The 16,372-nt window shown below is 51.9% G+C and overlaps 1 protein-coding gene across 3 annotated transcripts in view; it reads right to left on the reverse strand.

Annotated features, from left to right (window-relative positions):
- Positions 1-581: 581 nt before the first annotated feature.
- MOCS1 (molybdenum cofactor synthesis 1) overlaps positions 582-16,372 on the reverse strand; it is a 35,674-nt gene continuing 19,883 nt past the window's right edge. For 2 of the 3 annotated variants that reach the window (XM_073671731.1, XM_073671730.1), the window contains exons 6-11: positions 12,501-12,612; positions 10,197-10,309; positions 9,973-10,083; positions 9,460-9,580; positions 9,200-9,247; positions 582-3,865 (exon numbers count right to left, since the gene is read on the reverse strand). In XM_073671731.1, coding sequence (XP_073527832.1) covers positions 3,054-3,865; positions 9,200-9,247; positions 9,460-9,580; positions 9,973-10,083; positions 10,197-10,309; positions 12,501-12,612 — 1,317 coding nt within the window. In that variant the 3' untranslated portion in view covers positions 582-3,053. Of the gene's footprint in view, positions 3,866-9,183; positions 9,248-9,459; positions 9,581-9,972; positions 10,084-10,196; positions 10,310-12,500; positions 12,613-16,372 lie in introns of all 3 variants that reach the window. The other variant, XM_073671732.1, reaches the window with a different exon arrangement.

The following is a 16,372-nucleotide window of genomic DNA, read 5'->3' on the forward strand; positions in this document are numbered from 1 at the left end:
AAACTTGAGAATAACTTATTTCGTATTCACTTGATGAAGGATAAACTTTCTGATCCCCAGGGGTCCGACTGCTGTGGTCCGCAGCGATTCTGAGACCTGAGGCTCTGCTGGCCGCATGGAGCGGCGGTGACCATGCTCACTGCCGACCGCCTCTTATTCTCTATGGGACCACCGAAGCGGTCAGGGGATAGGGAATAACCATCATCCTTGAGAATTGCCCTTTAACCACATCGTCATCGCTTGTCCTGATGATTTGTTACAATGTTTCCCTTTGGAGCCCATACACCACAGAGGATTGTCCAGACTGGATACAAGTGTAACAAACCCTCAGCTGTGAGCAGTTTCAGTGCAGGAGAGATTTTCAACATTTGGATGGGGGGGGAGGGGCACATGGTCATCACTGTTATTAGGGCCGTCCTGGTCGCTAAACATCCATTACAATGGCGTCATCTACCATCAGATCACTTAACTGTAGGGTCCCTGATTCTGACCAGGGGCCACATCTGTCTGAGCCCGCCGGAGTGCTTTAATAGACTCCTGCCCTTTTTTTCTTGTGTGGTATAGATACGGTATACATCATGTACAGAAAGCGCTGATTATTGGCGATTTATTGTATAATGTAACAATGTATCAGATTCGTCATATAAAAAAAAGCAGCAGAATCGCTACAAAATAAGAATAATGTCTGCAGTGTAATCAGGAACCATGAAGCATCGGCGTCCCCCCGGGATGGTAGTGATGGCACAGGCGGTAATGTAGGGCGAGAAGGAGCCCGAGGTGCCGGCGTCCCCCGGGATGGTGGTGATGTCACAGGGGGTAATGTAGGGCGAGAAGGAGCCAGAGGTGCCAGTGTCCCCTCGGGATGGTGGTGATGTCACAGGGGGGTAATGTAGGGCGAGAAGGAGCCAGAGGTGCCGGCGTCCCCCCGGGATGGTGGTGATGTCACAGGGGGTAATGTAGGGCGAGAAGGAGCCCGAGGTGCCGGCGTCCCCCCGGGATGGTGGTGATGTCACAGGGGGTAATGTAGGGCGAGAAGGAGCCCGAGGTGCCGGCGTCCCCCGGGATGGTGGTGATGTCACAGGGGGTAATGTAGGGCGAGAAGGAGCCAGAGGTGCCAGTGTCCCCTCGGGATGGTGGTGATGTCACAGGGGGGTAATGTAGGGCGAGAAGGAGCCCGAGGTGCCGGCGTCCCCCGGGATGGTGGTGATGTCACAGGGGGTAATGTAGGGCGAGAAGGAGCCAGAGGTGCCAGTGTCCCCTCGGGATGGTGGTGATGTCACAGGGGGGTAATGTAGGGCGAGAAGGAGCCCGAGGTGCCGGCGTCCCCCCGGGATGGTGGTGATGTCACAGGGGGTAATGTAAGGCGAGAAGGAGCCCGAGGTGCCGGCGTCCCCCCGGGATGGTGGTGATGTCACAGGGGGGTAATGTAGGGCGAGAAGGAGCACGAGGTGCCGGCGTCCCCCCGGGATGGTAGTGATGGCACAGGGGGTAATGTAGGGCGAGAAGGAGCCCGAGGTGCCGGCGTCCCTCGGGATTGTGGTGATGTCACAGGGGGTAATGTAGGGCGAGAAGGAGCACGAGGTGCCGGCGTCCCCCGGGATGGTGGTGATGTCACAGGGGGTAATGTAGGGCGAGAAGGAGCCAGAGGTGCCAGTGTCCCCTCGGGATGGTGGTGATGTCACAGGGGGGTAATGTAGGGCGAGAAGGAGCCAGAGGTGCCGGCGTCCCCCCGGGATGGTGGTGATGTCACAGGGGGTAATGTAGGGCGAGAAGGAGCCCGAGGTGCCGGCGTCCCCCCGGGATGGTGGTGATGTCACAGGGGGGTAATGTAGGGCGAGAAGGAGCCCGAGGTGCCGGCGTCCCCCCGGGATGGTGGTGATGTCACAGGGGGGTAATGTAGGGCGAGAAGGAGCGCGAGGTGCCGGCGTCCCCCCGGGATGGTGGTGATGTCACAGGGGGGTAATGTAGGGCGAGAAGGAGCGCGAGGTGCCGGCGTCCCCCCGGGATGGTGGTGACGTCACAGGGGGTAATGTAGGGCGAGAAGGAGCCAGAGGTGCCGGCGTCCCCCCGGGATGGTGGTGATGTCACAGGGGGTAATGTAGGGCGAGAAGGAGCACGAGGTGCCGGCGTCCCCCCGGGATGGTGGTGATGTCACAGGGGGTAATGTAGGGCGAGAAGGAGCACGAGGTCCCGGCATCCCCCCAGGATGGTGGTGATGGCACAGGGGGAAATGTAGGGCGAGAAGGAGCAAAAGGTGCCGGCGTCCCCCAGGATGGTGGTGATGTCACAGGGGGGTAATGTAGAGCGAGAAGGAGCACGTAGTGCTGGCGTCCCCCGGGATGGTGGTGATGGCACAGGCGGTAATGTAGGGCGAGAAGGAGCACGAGGTGCCGGTGTCCCCTCGGGATGGTGGTGATGGCACAGGGGGTAATGTAGTGTGAGAAGGAGCACGAGGTGCCGGCGTCCCCCCCGGGGATGGTGGTGATGTCACAGGGGGGTAATGTAGGGCGAGAAGGAGCACGAGGTGCCGGCGTCCCCCCCGGGGATGGTGGTGATGTCACAGGGGGGTAATGTAGGGCGAGAAGGAGCACGAGGTGCCGGCGTCCCCCCCGGGGATGGTGGTGATGGCATTCTGATTTTCTACTCTAGTCACATCCAAAGCTGCGTTCACCAATACTACACTCTAGTAAGATTCAGAGCTGGGATTTTCCCATGATGAAGCGCTGCTCACGGCCGTAATAACGTAAATCCGGCAGGAATCTGATGAGAACCAGACACACATCTCATGGCCACACACAAGTGTGCACGTATACGCCGGAGCGCTGCCCGTGTGTGCTCGTCATCGCACTTCTGATGGATCGCTAGAGGCAGGATTTTGAATGCAGCATTGGCTGTGACCGGAGAAGAAAACATGATGTAACAATCAGTATCATATGATTAGAGTCAGATTGTTTTATGTAGATTCTTTCTGGAAACATTGAAAGCAGAAGGTTCAGGAGGAGCCATCGCTGTAGAGATCAGTAATATGGAAATCCAGGAACCCGACGCGTTTCTCATCTTTCTTCCTCTCGCAGGAAATCTCCTCTCTTTCCTCCGGTTTTGCTCACGAGTTTCACCTCTTCGATCACCATGTCGTGAGTGACGGCCTTGCACATGTCATAGATGGTTAATGCCGCCACGCTCGCCGCGGTCAGCGCCTCCATCTCCACCCCAGTTTTCCCGTAAGTACGACATTCGGCTGTCACCAAGGCTGCAAATCGCGTGGCGTCCAGCGTCAGGGAAACCTGGACTTGGCTCAGGGAAATGTTATGGCACAAAGGAATCAGCTGGCTGGTCAGCTTGGCGCCCTGGATGCCGGCGATCTGAGCCACGGTGAGGACATCGCCCTTCTTCAGCTGGTTGGACTGGACCAGGTTGAAGACGTCGGGGCCCAGGCGGATGACGGCAGTAGCGACGGCGGTGCGGCTGCTGCTCGATTTTTCTCCGACATCGACCATGTGAACCTTTCCGGCTCGGTCGACGTGCGTCAAATGTCCGGACGCCTCCTGTAAACGGGAATTATTGTGCGTTTCAGACAGATTGTCAGTGGAAGACTGTGGAGTATTAAGGCACTGAGATTGGGGGGCCGGAGACTCGGGGCCACAGCAGAAACTGCGCAGCGGAAGCACCAAAGGAGCCACTATCGTCCTCCGAAAATCCGAAAGAGAAAAGTCCATAAATACTGTCCGTAAACCCCACACCGACCGGACAGTGCGGCGACACAACCCAGCGCCCAGCCCCCGACCAGCAAAGGATCCGAGACGTCCCATTATATAAAACCCCCAAACAGCTCCCCAAAACAGAAGGACGGAGGAAGGAGGCGACCCTGGAAAGAGAGAAAGTGGGAGTTATAGTCCATCATCATATAGTAATATACCGAACACTCAGGTATAACATTACTGCAAAATAATCTGTATAATAGTCAGTAGTAAAGTACATACATCCTCCTATATAGAAGCAGTATTATAGTAGTTATATTCTTGTACACAGGGGGCAGTATTATAGTAGTTATATTCTTGTACATAGGGGCAGTATTATAGTAGTTATATTCTTGTACATAGGGGCAGTATTATAGTAGTTATATTCTTGTACATAGGGGCAGTATTATAGTAGTTATATTCTTGTACATAGGGGGCAGTATTATAGTAGTTATATTCTTGTACATAGGGGGCAGTATTATAGTAGTTATATTCTTGTACATAGGGGGCAGTATTATAGTAGTTATATTCTTGTACATAGGGACAGTATTATAGTAGTTATATTCTTGTACATAGGAGCAGTATTATAGTAATATTCTTGTACATAGGGGGCAGTATTATAGTAGTTATATTCTTGTACATAGGAGCAGTATTATAGTAGTTATATTCTTGTACATAGGAGCAGTATTATAGTAATATTCTTGTACATAGGGGGCAGTATTATAGTAGTTATATTCTTGTACATAGGAGCAGTATTATAGTAGTTATATTCTTGTACATAGGAGCAGTATTATAGTAGTTATATTCTTGTACATAGGGGGCAGTATTATAGTAGTTATATTCTTGTACATAGGGGCAGTATTATAGTTGTTATATTCTTGTACATAGGGACAGTATTATAGTAGTTATATTCTTGTACATAGGAGCAGTATTATAGTAGTTATATTCTTGTACATAGGGGGCAGTATTATAGTAGTTATAGTCCTGTACATAGGGGGCAGTATTATAGTAGTTATATTCTTGTACATAGGGACAGTATTATAGTAGTCATATTCTTGTACATAGGAGCAGTATTATAGTAGTTATATTTTTGTACATAGGGGCAGTATTATAGTAGTTATATTCTTGTACATAGGAGCAGTATTATAGTAGTTATATTCTTGTACATAGGGGCAGTATTATAGTAGTTATATTTTTGTACATAGAGGCAGTATTATAGTAGTTATATTCTTGTATATAGGAGCAGTATTATAGTAGTTATATTCTTGTACATAGGGGCAGTATTATAGTAGTTATATTCTTGTACATAGGAGCAGTATTATAGTAGTTATATTCTTGTACATAGGGGGCAGTATTAGTTCATATTGTAAAAGAACCAGAATACATTAGTAAACATGACAGATGGTGACATACATCCTTCATTCTGCCTCTTGTGCTCCACTATAATGTCCTGACAGTCGCCCCAGATGACATATTACCACTGCCCCTTATATTGCTGCGCTCCGTTACAATGTGTTCTGCGATGTAACGTAACTTTATAAAGCATGTACACAACATATTTACGCTATACTGCAGCTACATCGTAACCAAACTGATGGACTTGTGACTGCAGCTCTCAGTGTGACTAGAGTATAATCAAATGAAGTACAAGACAATTAAAGTAAATGGGACACTTCACCTTTAATCCTTCTTTTCTGTAAAGACCCGAAAGAAGAAAAAAAAATCTGGGGAGAATTACAGACCTCAGAGAGGGAGAGATTTATGTTTCAGGGGATGCAGGCAGATTTACGAGGGTCCTCAGTGCCCCCCCCCCCCCCTCAGCAGGGAGAAGAGATCAGCGGCCGCCCCTAGAACAAAGATCTCCCTCCACTAAAAGAGCGGAGAACCACATGAATAACAATTCCCTCTGCGGGACTAGGGGGGCTCGGGGTAAACACACGGGGGCTGCAGGTCTGTCAGCAGAACCTCAATGCCAGCAGAGCGGGTGTAAAGCCCACGTACAAGCAAAGGTTCCTATGACTACACCGCGTCTTCAGAACAGAGAATTCAACTATGCAAATAGATTTGATCTCCGACCGTTTAAGGTACGCAGCTCCGCAGCTTTGTGTTTCTATGGTTACACAGTCCATACTGCTATTCTATTGTAGAATAGGAAGGAAGAAGAAAGCAGAAAACTGAAGAAGGTCAGACTACAGAGACACATTGTAGTCTGTCACCATGGAAACGCAGAGAACTGGAAAGTGGTTTTCATTGTTTAACTGTCGCTGCTCCAAGCAGAGAGAGAAAGAAAAGGCCGGCGAAGTGCCAAGGACGGCTGGCGGAGAAAGGAGACAAGAGGGAAAGATGGCGGCCAAGAGGTCACAGTGAAAGGCGGCGGCCAAGAGGTCACAGTGAAAGGCTGGAAGAGGGAAAGATGGCGGCCAAGAGGTCACAGTGAAAGGCTGGAAGAGGGAAAGATGGCGGCCAAGAGGTCACAGTGAAAGGCTGGAAGAGGGAAAGATGGCGGCCAAGAGGTCACAGTGAAAGGCTGGAAGAGGGAAAGATGGCGGCCAAGAGGTCACAGTGAAAGGCTGGAAGAGGGAAAGATGGCGGCCAAGAGGTCACAGTGAAAGGCTGGAAGAGGGAAAGATGGCGGCCAGGAGGTCACAGTGAAAGGCTGGAAGAGGGAAAGATGGCGGCCAAGAGGTCACAGTGAAAGGCTGGAAGAGGGAAAGATGGCGGCCAAGAGGTCACAGTGAAAGGCTGGAAGAGGGAAAGATGGCGGCCAAGAGGTCACAGTGAAAGGCGGCGGCCAAGAGAGAAAGATGGCGGCCAAGAGGTCACAGTGAAAGGCTGGAAGAGGGAAAGATGGCGGCCAAGAGGTCACAGTGAAAGGCGGCGGCCAAGAGGTCACAGTGAAAGGCTGGAAGAGAGAAAGATGGCGGCCAAGAGGTCACAGTGAAAGGCTGGAAGAGGGAAAGATGGCGGCCAAGAGGTCACAGTGAAAGGCTGGAAGAGGGAAAGATGGCGGCCAAGAGGTCACAGTGAAAGGCTGGAAGAGAGAAAGATGGCGGCCAAGAGGTCACAGTGAAAGGCTGGAAGAGGGAAAGATGGCGGCCAAGAGGTCATACTGAAAGCCTGGAAGAGGGAAAGATGGCGGCCAAGAGGTCACAGTGAAAGCCTGGAAGAAAAAAAGATGGCGGCCAAGAGGTCATAGTGAAAGCCTGGAAGAGGGAAAGATGGCGGCCAAGAGGTCACAGTGAAAGCCTGGAAGAGGGAAAGATGGCGGCCAAGAGGTCACAGTGAAAGCCTGGAAGAGGGAAAGATGGCGGCCAAGAGGTCACAGTGAAAGCCTGGAAGAGGGAAAGATGGCGGCCAAGAGGTTATAGTGAAAGCCTGGAAGAGGGAAAGATGGCGGCCAAGAGGTCATAGTGAAAGCCTGGAAGAAAAAAAAAGATGGCGGCCAAGAGGTCACAGTGAAAGCCTGGAGGAGGGAAAGATGGCGGCCAAGAGGTCACAGTGAAAGCCTGGAGGAGGGAAAGATGGCGGCCAAGAGGTCACAGTGAAAGCCTGGAAGAGGGAAAGATGGCGGCCAAGAGGTTATAGTGAAAGCCTGGAAGAGGGAAAGATGGCGGCCAAGAGGTCACAGTGAAAGCCTGGAAGAGGGAAAGATGGCGGCCAAGAGGTTATAGTGAAAGCCTGGAAGAGGGAAAGATGGCGGCCAAGAGATCATAGTGAAAGCCTGGAAGAGGGAAAGATGGCGGCCAAGAGGTCATAGTGAAAGCCTGGAAGAGGGAAAGATGGCGGCCAAGAGGTCATAGTAAAAGCCTGGAAGAAAAAAAAAGATGGCGGCCAAGGAGGGACTGACGAGGTAGAATAAAAAAAAAATCAATCAAAAACTCCAGATGGTGGCCAGGAAAAATAAAAGTTGATGACCATTAAAAATAAGGAGGCAGCAAAGAAGAAAAAATAAAAAAAATTATATTTATATATAAATAATAATAATAATATTATTAATAATAGAAAGATGGCTACCAGGAAAAGTAGAGAATTACTATGGTCAAGAATACAAAAATGGCGGCCGGGGAAAAAACAAGACGGTGGTCAAGGATAAAAATATGGAGGCCAAGTAAGAAAGAGGGCGGCCAAGGATACTAAGAAGGAAGATGACGAGAACATTGAGACAAAGGATGGCCTGGAAGAGAGGTGTGTACAGCGGAGAAGACGATGGTGATCGATAATTCACAACTTCTCTATGAACGTTTCTACGTATTGTTCTTCCATCCTGTGCCCCCCAGCAGCCCCCTCCCTCCCCATCCTGTGCACCCCCACCCCCCCCTCCCCCACACTGTGCCCCCTGGTCTCCCCACTCAGTCTTTCCCCCAACCGAAGCCCCCCGACCGCCCTGTCCACCCCCTCATCCTGTGCCCCCCGGCCTCCTCGCTCCGTCCCCCCCCATCCCAAGCCCCCCGGCCGCCCCGTCTCTCCCTGTCCTGTGCCCCCCCCAGTCCGGTCTCGGTACTTTGCGCGCTCTGCGGCACCGATGTCGCTGCGAGATAAAACATTCGGGGTCGCGGCGTTCATTCTCCGAGACCACAAGGTATTTTTAGTATCAGCGCTGAGATATCATTAAGATAATTCGTGGTCCGGAGTTCAGAGACTTTCCCAAAAAGATCATAGCCCTGAACTGAATCCAAGTGACGACGAAACTCAATAGTACAGAAAGCGCGGAGCGTGTGTACCAGGAGGAAGAGAGAAGACATCCGGCAGTCCCATGTAACAGCACAGATAACACAGTGATAACTCTCTGAGTACAGATAATATAGTAGATGTCACCTGCAGTCCTATGTAACACCACAGATAACACAGTGATAACTCTCTGAGTACAGATAATGTAGTAGATGTCACCTGCAGTCCTATGTAACACCACAGACAACACAGTGATAACTCCCTGAGTACAGATAATATAGTAGATGTCACATGCAGTCCCATGTAACACCACAGATAACACAGTGATAACTCTGAGTACAGATAATGTAGTAGATGTCACCTGCAGTCCTATGTAACACCACAGTGATAACTCTCTGGGTACAGATAATGTAGTAGATGTCACCTGCAGTCCTATGTAACACCACGGATAACACAGTGATAACTCTCTGAGTACAGATAATGTAGTAGATGTCACCTGCAGTCCTATGTAACACCACAGATAACACAGTAATAACTCTCTGAGTACAGATAATGTAGTAGATGTCACCTGCAGTCCTATGTAACACCACAGATAACACAGTGATAACTCTCTGAGTACAGATAATGTAGTAGATGTCACCTGCAGTCCTATGTAACACCACAGTGATAGGACAGCTATAAACCTGCTCGCTGACAGTTTCCATCAGAAGCAGAATGAGAATCTCTTAGTCTCGTGGAGTAACTATGTAGCAGGGGCTCGGTGGCCCCCCGTACGTACAGGCTTAGTCACCCACCAATCAGGATCATCGGCCGATTCTTCATCTGGGAGATGCTGAACATTCCTGCGGACACAAGGTGACAGGTTAGGGTCAGTGACAGCGACGACGTTACCCGCCGTCTCTACCGCGCTTCTGCATTTTACATGCACTGACACATTGTAACGAACCCCTCAGCTGTGTGACATTGTCAGTTTCTATTCACTGTCAGCCGGCAGAGATCCGACCGATCACATTGCAGTCACATGACGCTGACTGTTTCCGGAGCGCGCACTCACCCGCGTGCTGCTTCTTCTTACGCCCCACAGCCGCCCCGATGATCTGCGCCAGCTCCTCCTCGCTCGCCCCGCTGCGCAGACAGTCTCTGAGAGACACCTCCGAGTTCCCGAAGAGACAGACCTGCGCGCAGAGACTACCATCATTCCTTAGCCTCTAGTTACACCCAGAGCTGCATCTACAAACGTTACTCTCCCGTCACATCATCCAGCCATTGTTATGCTCCAGTTACAACCAAGTCTGCATTAACAAAACAAACGCTCGAGTAAGGAGCTGCATAAATAGCGCCGGCGCTGAAGTCACCTCCAGAGCTGCACTCACAATTCTTACGTTCCTGCAAGATCAGAGCCGCACACGATCCTTCTGCTCCAGTTACATCTAGATCTACATTAACATTCCTATACTCTAGTTACATGAAAAGCTGCAACAAAAGATTTTTTTATTTTTTTTAGAAGGGGGGAAAAAATAAGAAATAAAGCCCCTTTTTCTGGATTTCTGGGCGTTGTCACCGGCACCTTGAGATTCCCATCGGCCGTGATCCGCAGCCGGTTACAGGAGCCGCAGAAGTGATCAGACATGGAGGTGATGAAGCCGATCTGTCCCCGGAAGCTCGGGACTCTGTACGCCTGAAACGTCACAACACCGATAACATGAGACCACCGGAGAGAAGGAGAGAGAGACCCCCTGACACACAGACAGGCTGCTATACAGCTATGATAATGTACAGGGGTCTCCGTACCTTGGAGGTGCTCGATGTCACCGTAGGGACCTTCTCCAGCTCCGGCCACCTCTGCCGGATCGTGTCCAACATCTCCTGGTAACTCACCATCTTCCTGAAGTTCCACTTATTGCCTAAAAACAATCGTAGTAACTAAAGACTGTAGCAGCACAAAGGACACAGCGTGTACCCCAAAATTACTGCCCCCCCGACATAGCGCCCCCATGTGCCAACCACTGACCCCTGCATACTCAGCCCTCCAGAGCTGCACTCACTATTCTGCTGGTGCAGTCACTGTGTACATACATTACATTACTGATCCTGAGTTACATCCTGTATTATACCCCAGAGCTGCACTCACTATTCTGCTGGTGCAGTCACTGTGTACATACATTACATTACTGATCCTGAGTTACATCCTGTATTATACTCCAGAGCTGCGCTCACTATTCTGCTGGTGCAGTCACTGTGTACATACATTACATTACTGATCCTGAGTTACATCCTGTATTATACTCCAGAGCTGCACTCACTATTCTGCTGGTGCAGTCACTGTGTACATACATTACATTACTGAACCTGAGTTACATCCTGTATTATACTCCAGAGCTGCACTCACTATTCTGCTGGTGCAGTCACTGTGTACATACATTACATTACTGATCCTGAGTTACATCCTGTATTATACTCCAGAGCTGCGCTCACTATTCTGCTGGTGCAGTCGCTGTGTACATACATTACATTACTGATCCTGAGTTACATCTTGTATTATACTCCAGAGCTGCACTCACTATTCTGCTGGTGCAGTCACTGTGTACATACATTACATTACTGATCCTGAGTTACATCCTGTATTATACTCCAGAGCTGTGCTCACTATTCTGCTGGTGCAGTCACTGTGTACATACATTACATTACTGATCCTGAGTTACATCCTGTATTATACTCCAGAGTTGCACTCACTATTCTGCTGGTGCAGACACTGTGTACATACATTACATTACTGATCCTGAGTTACATCCTGTATTATACTCCAGAGCTGCACTCACTATTCTGCTGGTGCAGTTACTGTGTACATACATTACATTACTGATCCTGAGTTACATCCTGTATTATACTCCAGAGCAGCACTCACTATTCTGCTGGTGGTGTCACTGTGTACATACATTACATTACTGATCCCGAGTTACATCCTGTATTATACTCCAGAGCTGCACTCACTATTCTGCTGGTGCAGTCACTGTGTACATACATTACATTACTGATCCTGAGTTACATCCTGTATTATACTCCAGAGCTGCACTCACTATTCTGCTGGTGCAGTCACTGTGTACATACATTACATTACTGATCCTGAGTTACATCCAGTATTATACTCCAGAGCTGCACTCACTATTCTGCTGGTGCAGTCACTGTGTACATACATTACATTACTGATCCTGAGTTACATCCTGTATTATACTCCAGAGCTGCACTCACTATTCTGCTGGTGCAGTCACTGTGTACATACATTACATTACTGATCCTGAGTTACATCCAGTATTATACTCCAGAGCTGCACTCACTATTCTGCTGGTGCAGTCACTGTGTACATACATTACATTACTGATCCTGAGTTACATCCTGTATTATACTCCAGAGCTGCACTCACTATTCTGCTGGTGCAGTCACTGTGTACATACATTACATTACTGATCCTGAGTTACATCCAGTATTATACTCCAGAGCTGCACTCACTATTCTGCTGGTTCTTACTGTCATCAGTCAGGAGACAGTCAGGGAAGCAGTTAGACTGTGTGGTGACGTCTCCAGAAAACACTTCACCAGAGTAATCCATATGTGCTGATAAATGAACAAGCAGAGAAAGCTGGAAATTTCAGCACCACTGTGAATGCAGCTCTGAAGGGATAATGTAACCTCAGGGCCTCAGTGATCGCACTTGCAGAACTTCAATCACAAATGTCAGAGACTGAGTATAATACTCCGGACGCTCCTTGGAGATTAGAGGCACAATCCCCGATCCCACCACCGCTGCTTCTTTATAAAATAAGAACCATAAGTGCGGCACCATTTTTCTTTAAGTGGAAACCATCAGCAGGATGATGTTGACGGATCTCATAACCTTACACTTTGTAACCCCAGGTTTGATAAATCTGATGGTTATTTACCACCGGCTGCTGATTGTTTCCATAGATGTAATAAAAATAAAGTCACAGTACGATCAATCAGTAGCACCTCGCCTCCATGCTGACTGTTTCCCCATCGAGGAATACACGGCAGAATAGCTCCAGCTCTCCCTATGGCAGATCCTGAGCCCTCACTTACCATCAAACGGCATGTACTCGATAAAGCGCACCTCGAGCGGCTGCTTCTCCGTCAGCGCCACAAAGTCCAGGAGCTCGTCCTCATTTAACCCTCTCATCACCACACAGTTCACCTGCGGCCGAACAATAAAAGAAGAGGCGCAAAAGGTCAGTCATGTGATCACAGACCATTAACCCGATTGTCTACACAACTCCAGAGCTGAAATCTTAATTCTGCTGCCTGGTCTCACAATGCTGCGCTGCATTTCAGGAGTCGTAGAGATTGTAACATCTGACTACTGCGCGCTGTGAATTACAAACTACAGCAAGTAGGGGGCAGCATTGGGAAAAGGGGGCTCTGCGACCTGGAAAGGCAAAAAGGAAACCTGATGAATTCTGAATGCAGCTCTGGGTGTGATTGGAGCAATGTGGGTAGTTCACCTTCCAGAAGCTGCAGTTGAGGGAAGAAGAGACACAAACAGTGTAGCAAAGAGAAACATTAAAGAGTAGAGGCTCACAAGCAACTGCGGAGGCCGCCAGGGAGGCAACGAGAGACAAGTAGAGGCCGGCAGAGAGGCAAGCGAGAGGCCGGCAGAGAGGCAAGCGAGAGGCCGGCAGAGAGGCAAGCGAGAGGCCGGCAGAGAGGCAAGCGAGAGGCCGGCAGAGAGGCAAGCGAGAGGCCGGCAGAGAGGCAACCCAGAGGCCGGCAGAGAGGCAAGCGAGAGGCCGGCAGAGAGGCAACCCAGAGGCCGGCAGAGAGGCAACCCAGAGGCCGGCAGAGAGGCAACCCAGAGGCCGGCAGAGAGGCAACCCAGAGGCCGGCAGAGAGGCAACCCAGAGGCCGGCAGAGAGGCAACCCAGAGGCCGGCAGAGAGGCAACCCAGAGGCCGGCAGAGAGGCAACCCAGAGGCCGGCAGAGAGGCAACCCAGAGGCCGGCAGAGAGGCAACCCAGAGGCCGGCAGAGAGGCAACCCAGAGGCCGGCAGAGAGGCAACCCAGAGGCCGGCAGAGAGGCAACCCAGAGGCCGGCAGAGAGGCAACCCAGAGGCCGGCAGAGAGGCAACCCAGAGGCCGGCAGAGAGGCAACCCAGAGGCCGGCAGAGAGGCAAAGAGAGGCCGCCAGGGAGGCAACGAGAGACATGTAGAGGCCGGCAGAGAGGCAAAGAGAGGCCGCCAGGGAGGCAACGAGAGACAAGTAGAGGCCGGCAGAGAGGCAAGCGAGAGGCCGGCAGAGAGGCAACCCAGAGGCCGCCAGAGAGGCAAAGAGAGGCCGCCAGGGAGGCAACGAGAGACAAGTAGAGGCCGCCAGAGGCCGGCAGAGAGGCAAAGAGAGACAAGTAGAGGCCGCCAGAGAGGCAAGTAGAGGCCGGCAGAGAGGCAACCCAGAGGCCGCCAGAGAGGCAACCCAGAGTCCGCCAGAGAGGCAACGAGGGACAAGTAGAGGCCGGCAGAGAGGCAACGAGAGACAAGTAGAGGCCGGCAGATTGACAAGTAGAGTCCGGCAGATTGACAAGTAGAGTCCGGCAGAGAGACAAGTAGAGTCCGGCAGAGAGACAAGTAGAGTCCGGCAGAGAGACAAGTAGAGTCCGGCAGAGAGACAAGTAGAGTCCGGCAGAGAGACAAGTAGAGTCCGGCAGAGAGACAAGTAGAGGCCGGCAGAGAGACAAGTAGAGGCCGGCAGAGAGACAAGTAGAGGCCGGCAGAGAGACAAGTAGAGGCCGGCAGAGAGACAAGTAGAGGCCGGCAGAGAGACAAGTAGAGGCCGGCAGAGAGACAAGTAGAGGCCGGCAGAGAGACAAGTAGAGGCCGGCAGAGAGACAAGTAGAGGCCGGCAGAGAGACAAGTAGAGGCCGGCAGAGAGACAAGTAGAGGCCGGCAGAGAGACAAGTAGAGGCCGGCAGAGAGACAAGTAGAGGCCGGCAGAGAGACAAGTAGAGGCCGGCAGAGAGACAAGTAGAGGCCGGCAGAGAGACAAGTAGAGGCCGGCAGAGAGACAAGTAGAGGCCGGCAGAGAGACAAGTAGAGGCCGGCAGAGAGACAAGTAGAGGCCGGCAGAGAGACAAGTAGAGACAAGTAGAGGCCGGCAGAGAGACAAGTAGAGGCCGGCAGAGAGACAAGTAGAGGCCGGCAGAGAGACAAGTAGAGGCCGGCAGAGAGACAAGTAGAGGCCGGCAGAGAGACAAGTAGAGGCCGGCAGAGAGACAAGTAGAGGCCGGCAGAGAGACAAGTAGAGACAAGTAGAGGCCGGCAGAGAGACAAGTAGAGGCCGGCAGAGAGACAAGTAGAGGCCGGCAGAGAGGCAAGCGAGAGGCCGGCAGAGAGGCAACCCAGAGGCCGGCAGAGAGGCAACCCAGAGGCCGGCAGAGAGGCAACCCAGAGGCCGGCAGAGAGGCAACCCAGAGGCCGGCAGAGAGGCAACCCAGAGGCCGGCAGAGAGGCAACCCAGAGGCCGGCAGAGAGGCAACCCAGAGGCCGGCAGAGAGGCAACCCAGAGGCCGGCAGAGAGGCAAAGAGAGGCCGCCAGGGAGGCAACGAGAGACATGTAGAGGCCGGCAGAGAGGCAAAGAGAGGCCGCCAGGGAGGCAACGAGAGACAAGTAGAGGCCGGCAGAGAGGCAAGCGAGAGGCCGGCAGAGAGGCAACCCAGAGGCCGCCAGAGAGGCAACCCAGAGGCCGCCAGGGAGGCAACGAGAGACAAGTAGAGGCCGCCAGAGGCCGGCAGAGAGGCAAAGAGAGACAAGTAGAGGCCGGCAGAGAGGCAACCCAGAGGCCGCCAGAGAGGCAAAGAGAGGCCGCCAGGGAGGCAACGAGGGACAAGTAGAGGCCGGCAGAGAGGCAACCCAGAGTCCGCCAGAGAGGCAACGAGGGACAAGTAGAGGCCGGCAGAGAGGCAACGAGAGACAAGTAGAGGCCGGCAGATTGACAAGTAGAGTCCGGCAGATTGACAAGTAGAGTCCGGCAGATTGACAAGTAGAGTCCGGCAGAGAGACAAGTAGAGTCCGGCAGAGAGACAAGTAGAGTCCGGCAGAGAGACAAGTAGAGTCCGGCAGAGAGACAAGTAGAGTCCGGCAGAGAGACAAGTAGAGTCCGGCAGAGAGACAAGTAGAGTCCGGCAGAGAGACAAGTAGAGTCCGGCAGAGAGACAAGTAGAGTCCGGCAGAGAGACAAGTAGAGTCCGGCAGAGAGACAAGTAGAGTCCGGCAGAGAGACAAGTAGAGGCCGGCAGAGAGACAAGTAGAGGCCGGCAGAGAGACAAGTAGAGACAAGTAGAGGCCGGCAGAGAGACAAGTAGAGACAAGTAGAGGCCGGCAGAGAGACAAGTAGAGGCCGGCAGAGAGACAAGTAGAGGCCGGCAGAGAGACAAGTAGAGGCCGGCAGAGAGACAAGTAGAGGCCGGCAGAGAGACAAGTAGAGGCCGGCAGAGAGACAAGTAGAGGCCGGCAGAGAGACAAGTAGAGGCCGGCAGAGAGACAAGTAGAGGCCGGCAGAGAGACAAGTAGAGGCCGGCAGAGAGACAAGTAGAGGCCGGCAGAGAGACAAGTAGAGGCCGGCAGAGAGACAAGTAGAGGCCGGCAGAGAGACAAGTAGAGGCCGGCAGAGAGACAAGTAGAGGCCGGCAGAGAGACAAGTAGAGACAAGTAGAGGCCGGCAGAGAGACAAGTAGAGGCCGGCAGAGAGACAAGTAGAGACAAGTAGAGGCCGGCAGAGAGACAAGTAGAGGCCGGCAGAGAGACAAGTAGAGGCCGGCAGAGAGACAAGTAGAGGCCGGCAGAGAGACAAGTAGAGGCCGGCAGAGAGACAAGTAGAGGCCGGCAGAGAGACAAGTAGAGGCCGGCAGAGAGACAAGTAGAGGCCGGCAGAGAGACAAGTAGAGACAAGTAGAGGCCGGCAGAGA

This window comes from Phyllobates terribilis, unplaced genomic scaffold (genome assembly GCF_046119375.1).
Source record: "Phyllobates terribilis strain yellow unplaced genomic scaffold, ASM4611937v1 Scaffold_3__8_contigs__length_932513732, whole genome shotgun sequence".
Lineage (NCBI taxonomy): Eukaryota > Metazoa > Chordata > Amphibia > Anura > Dendrobatidae > Phyllobates > Phyllobates terribilis.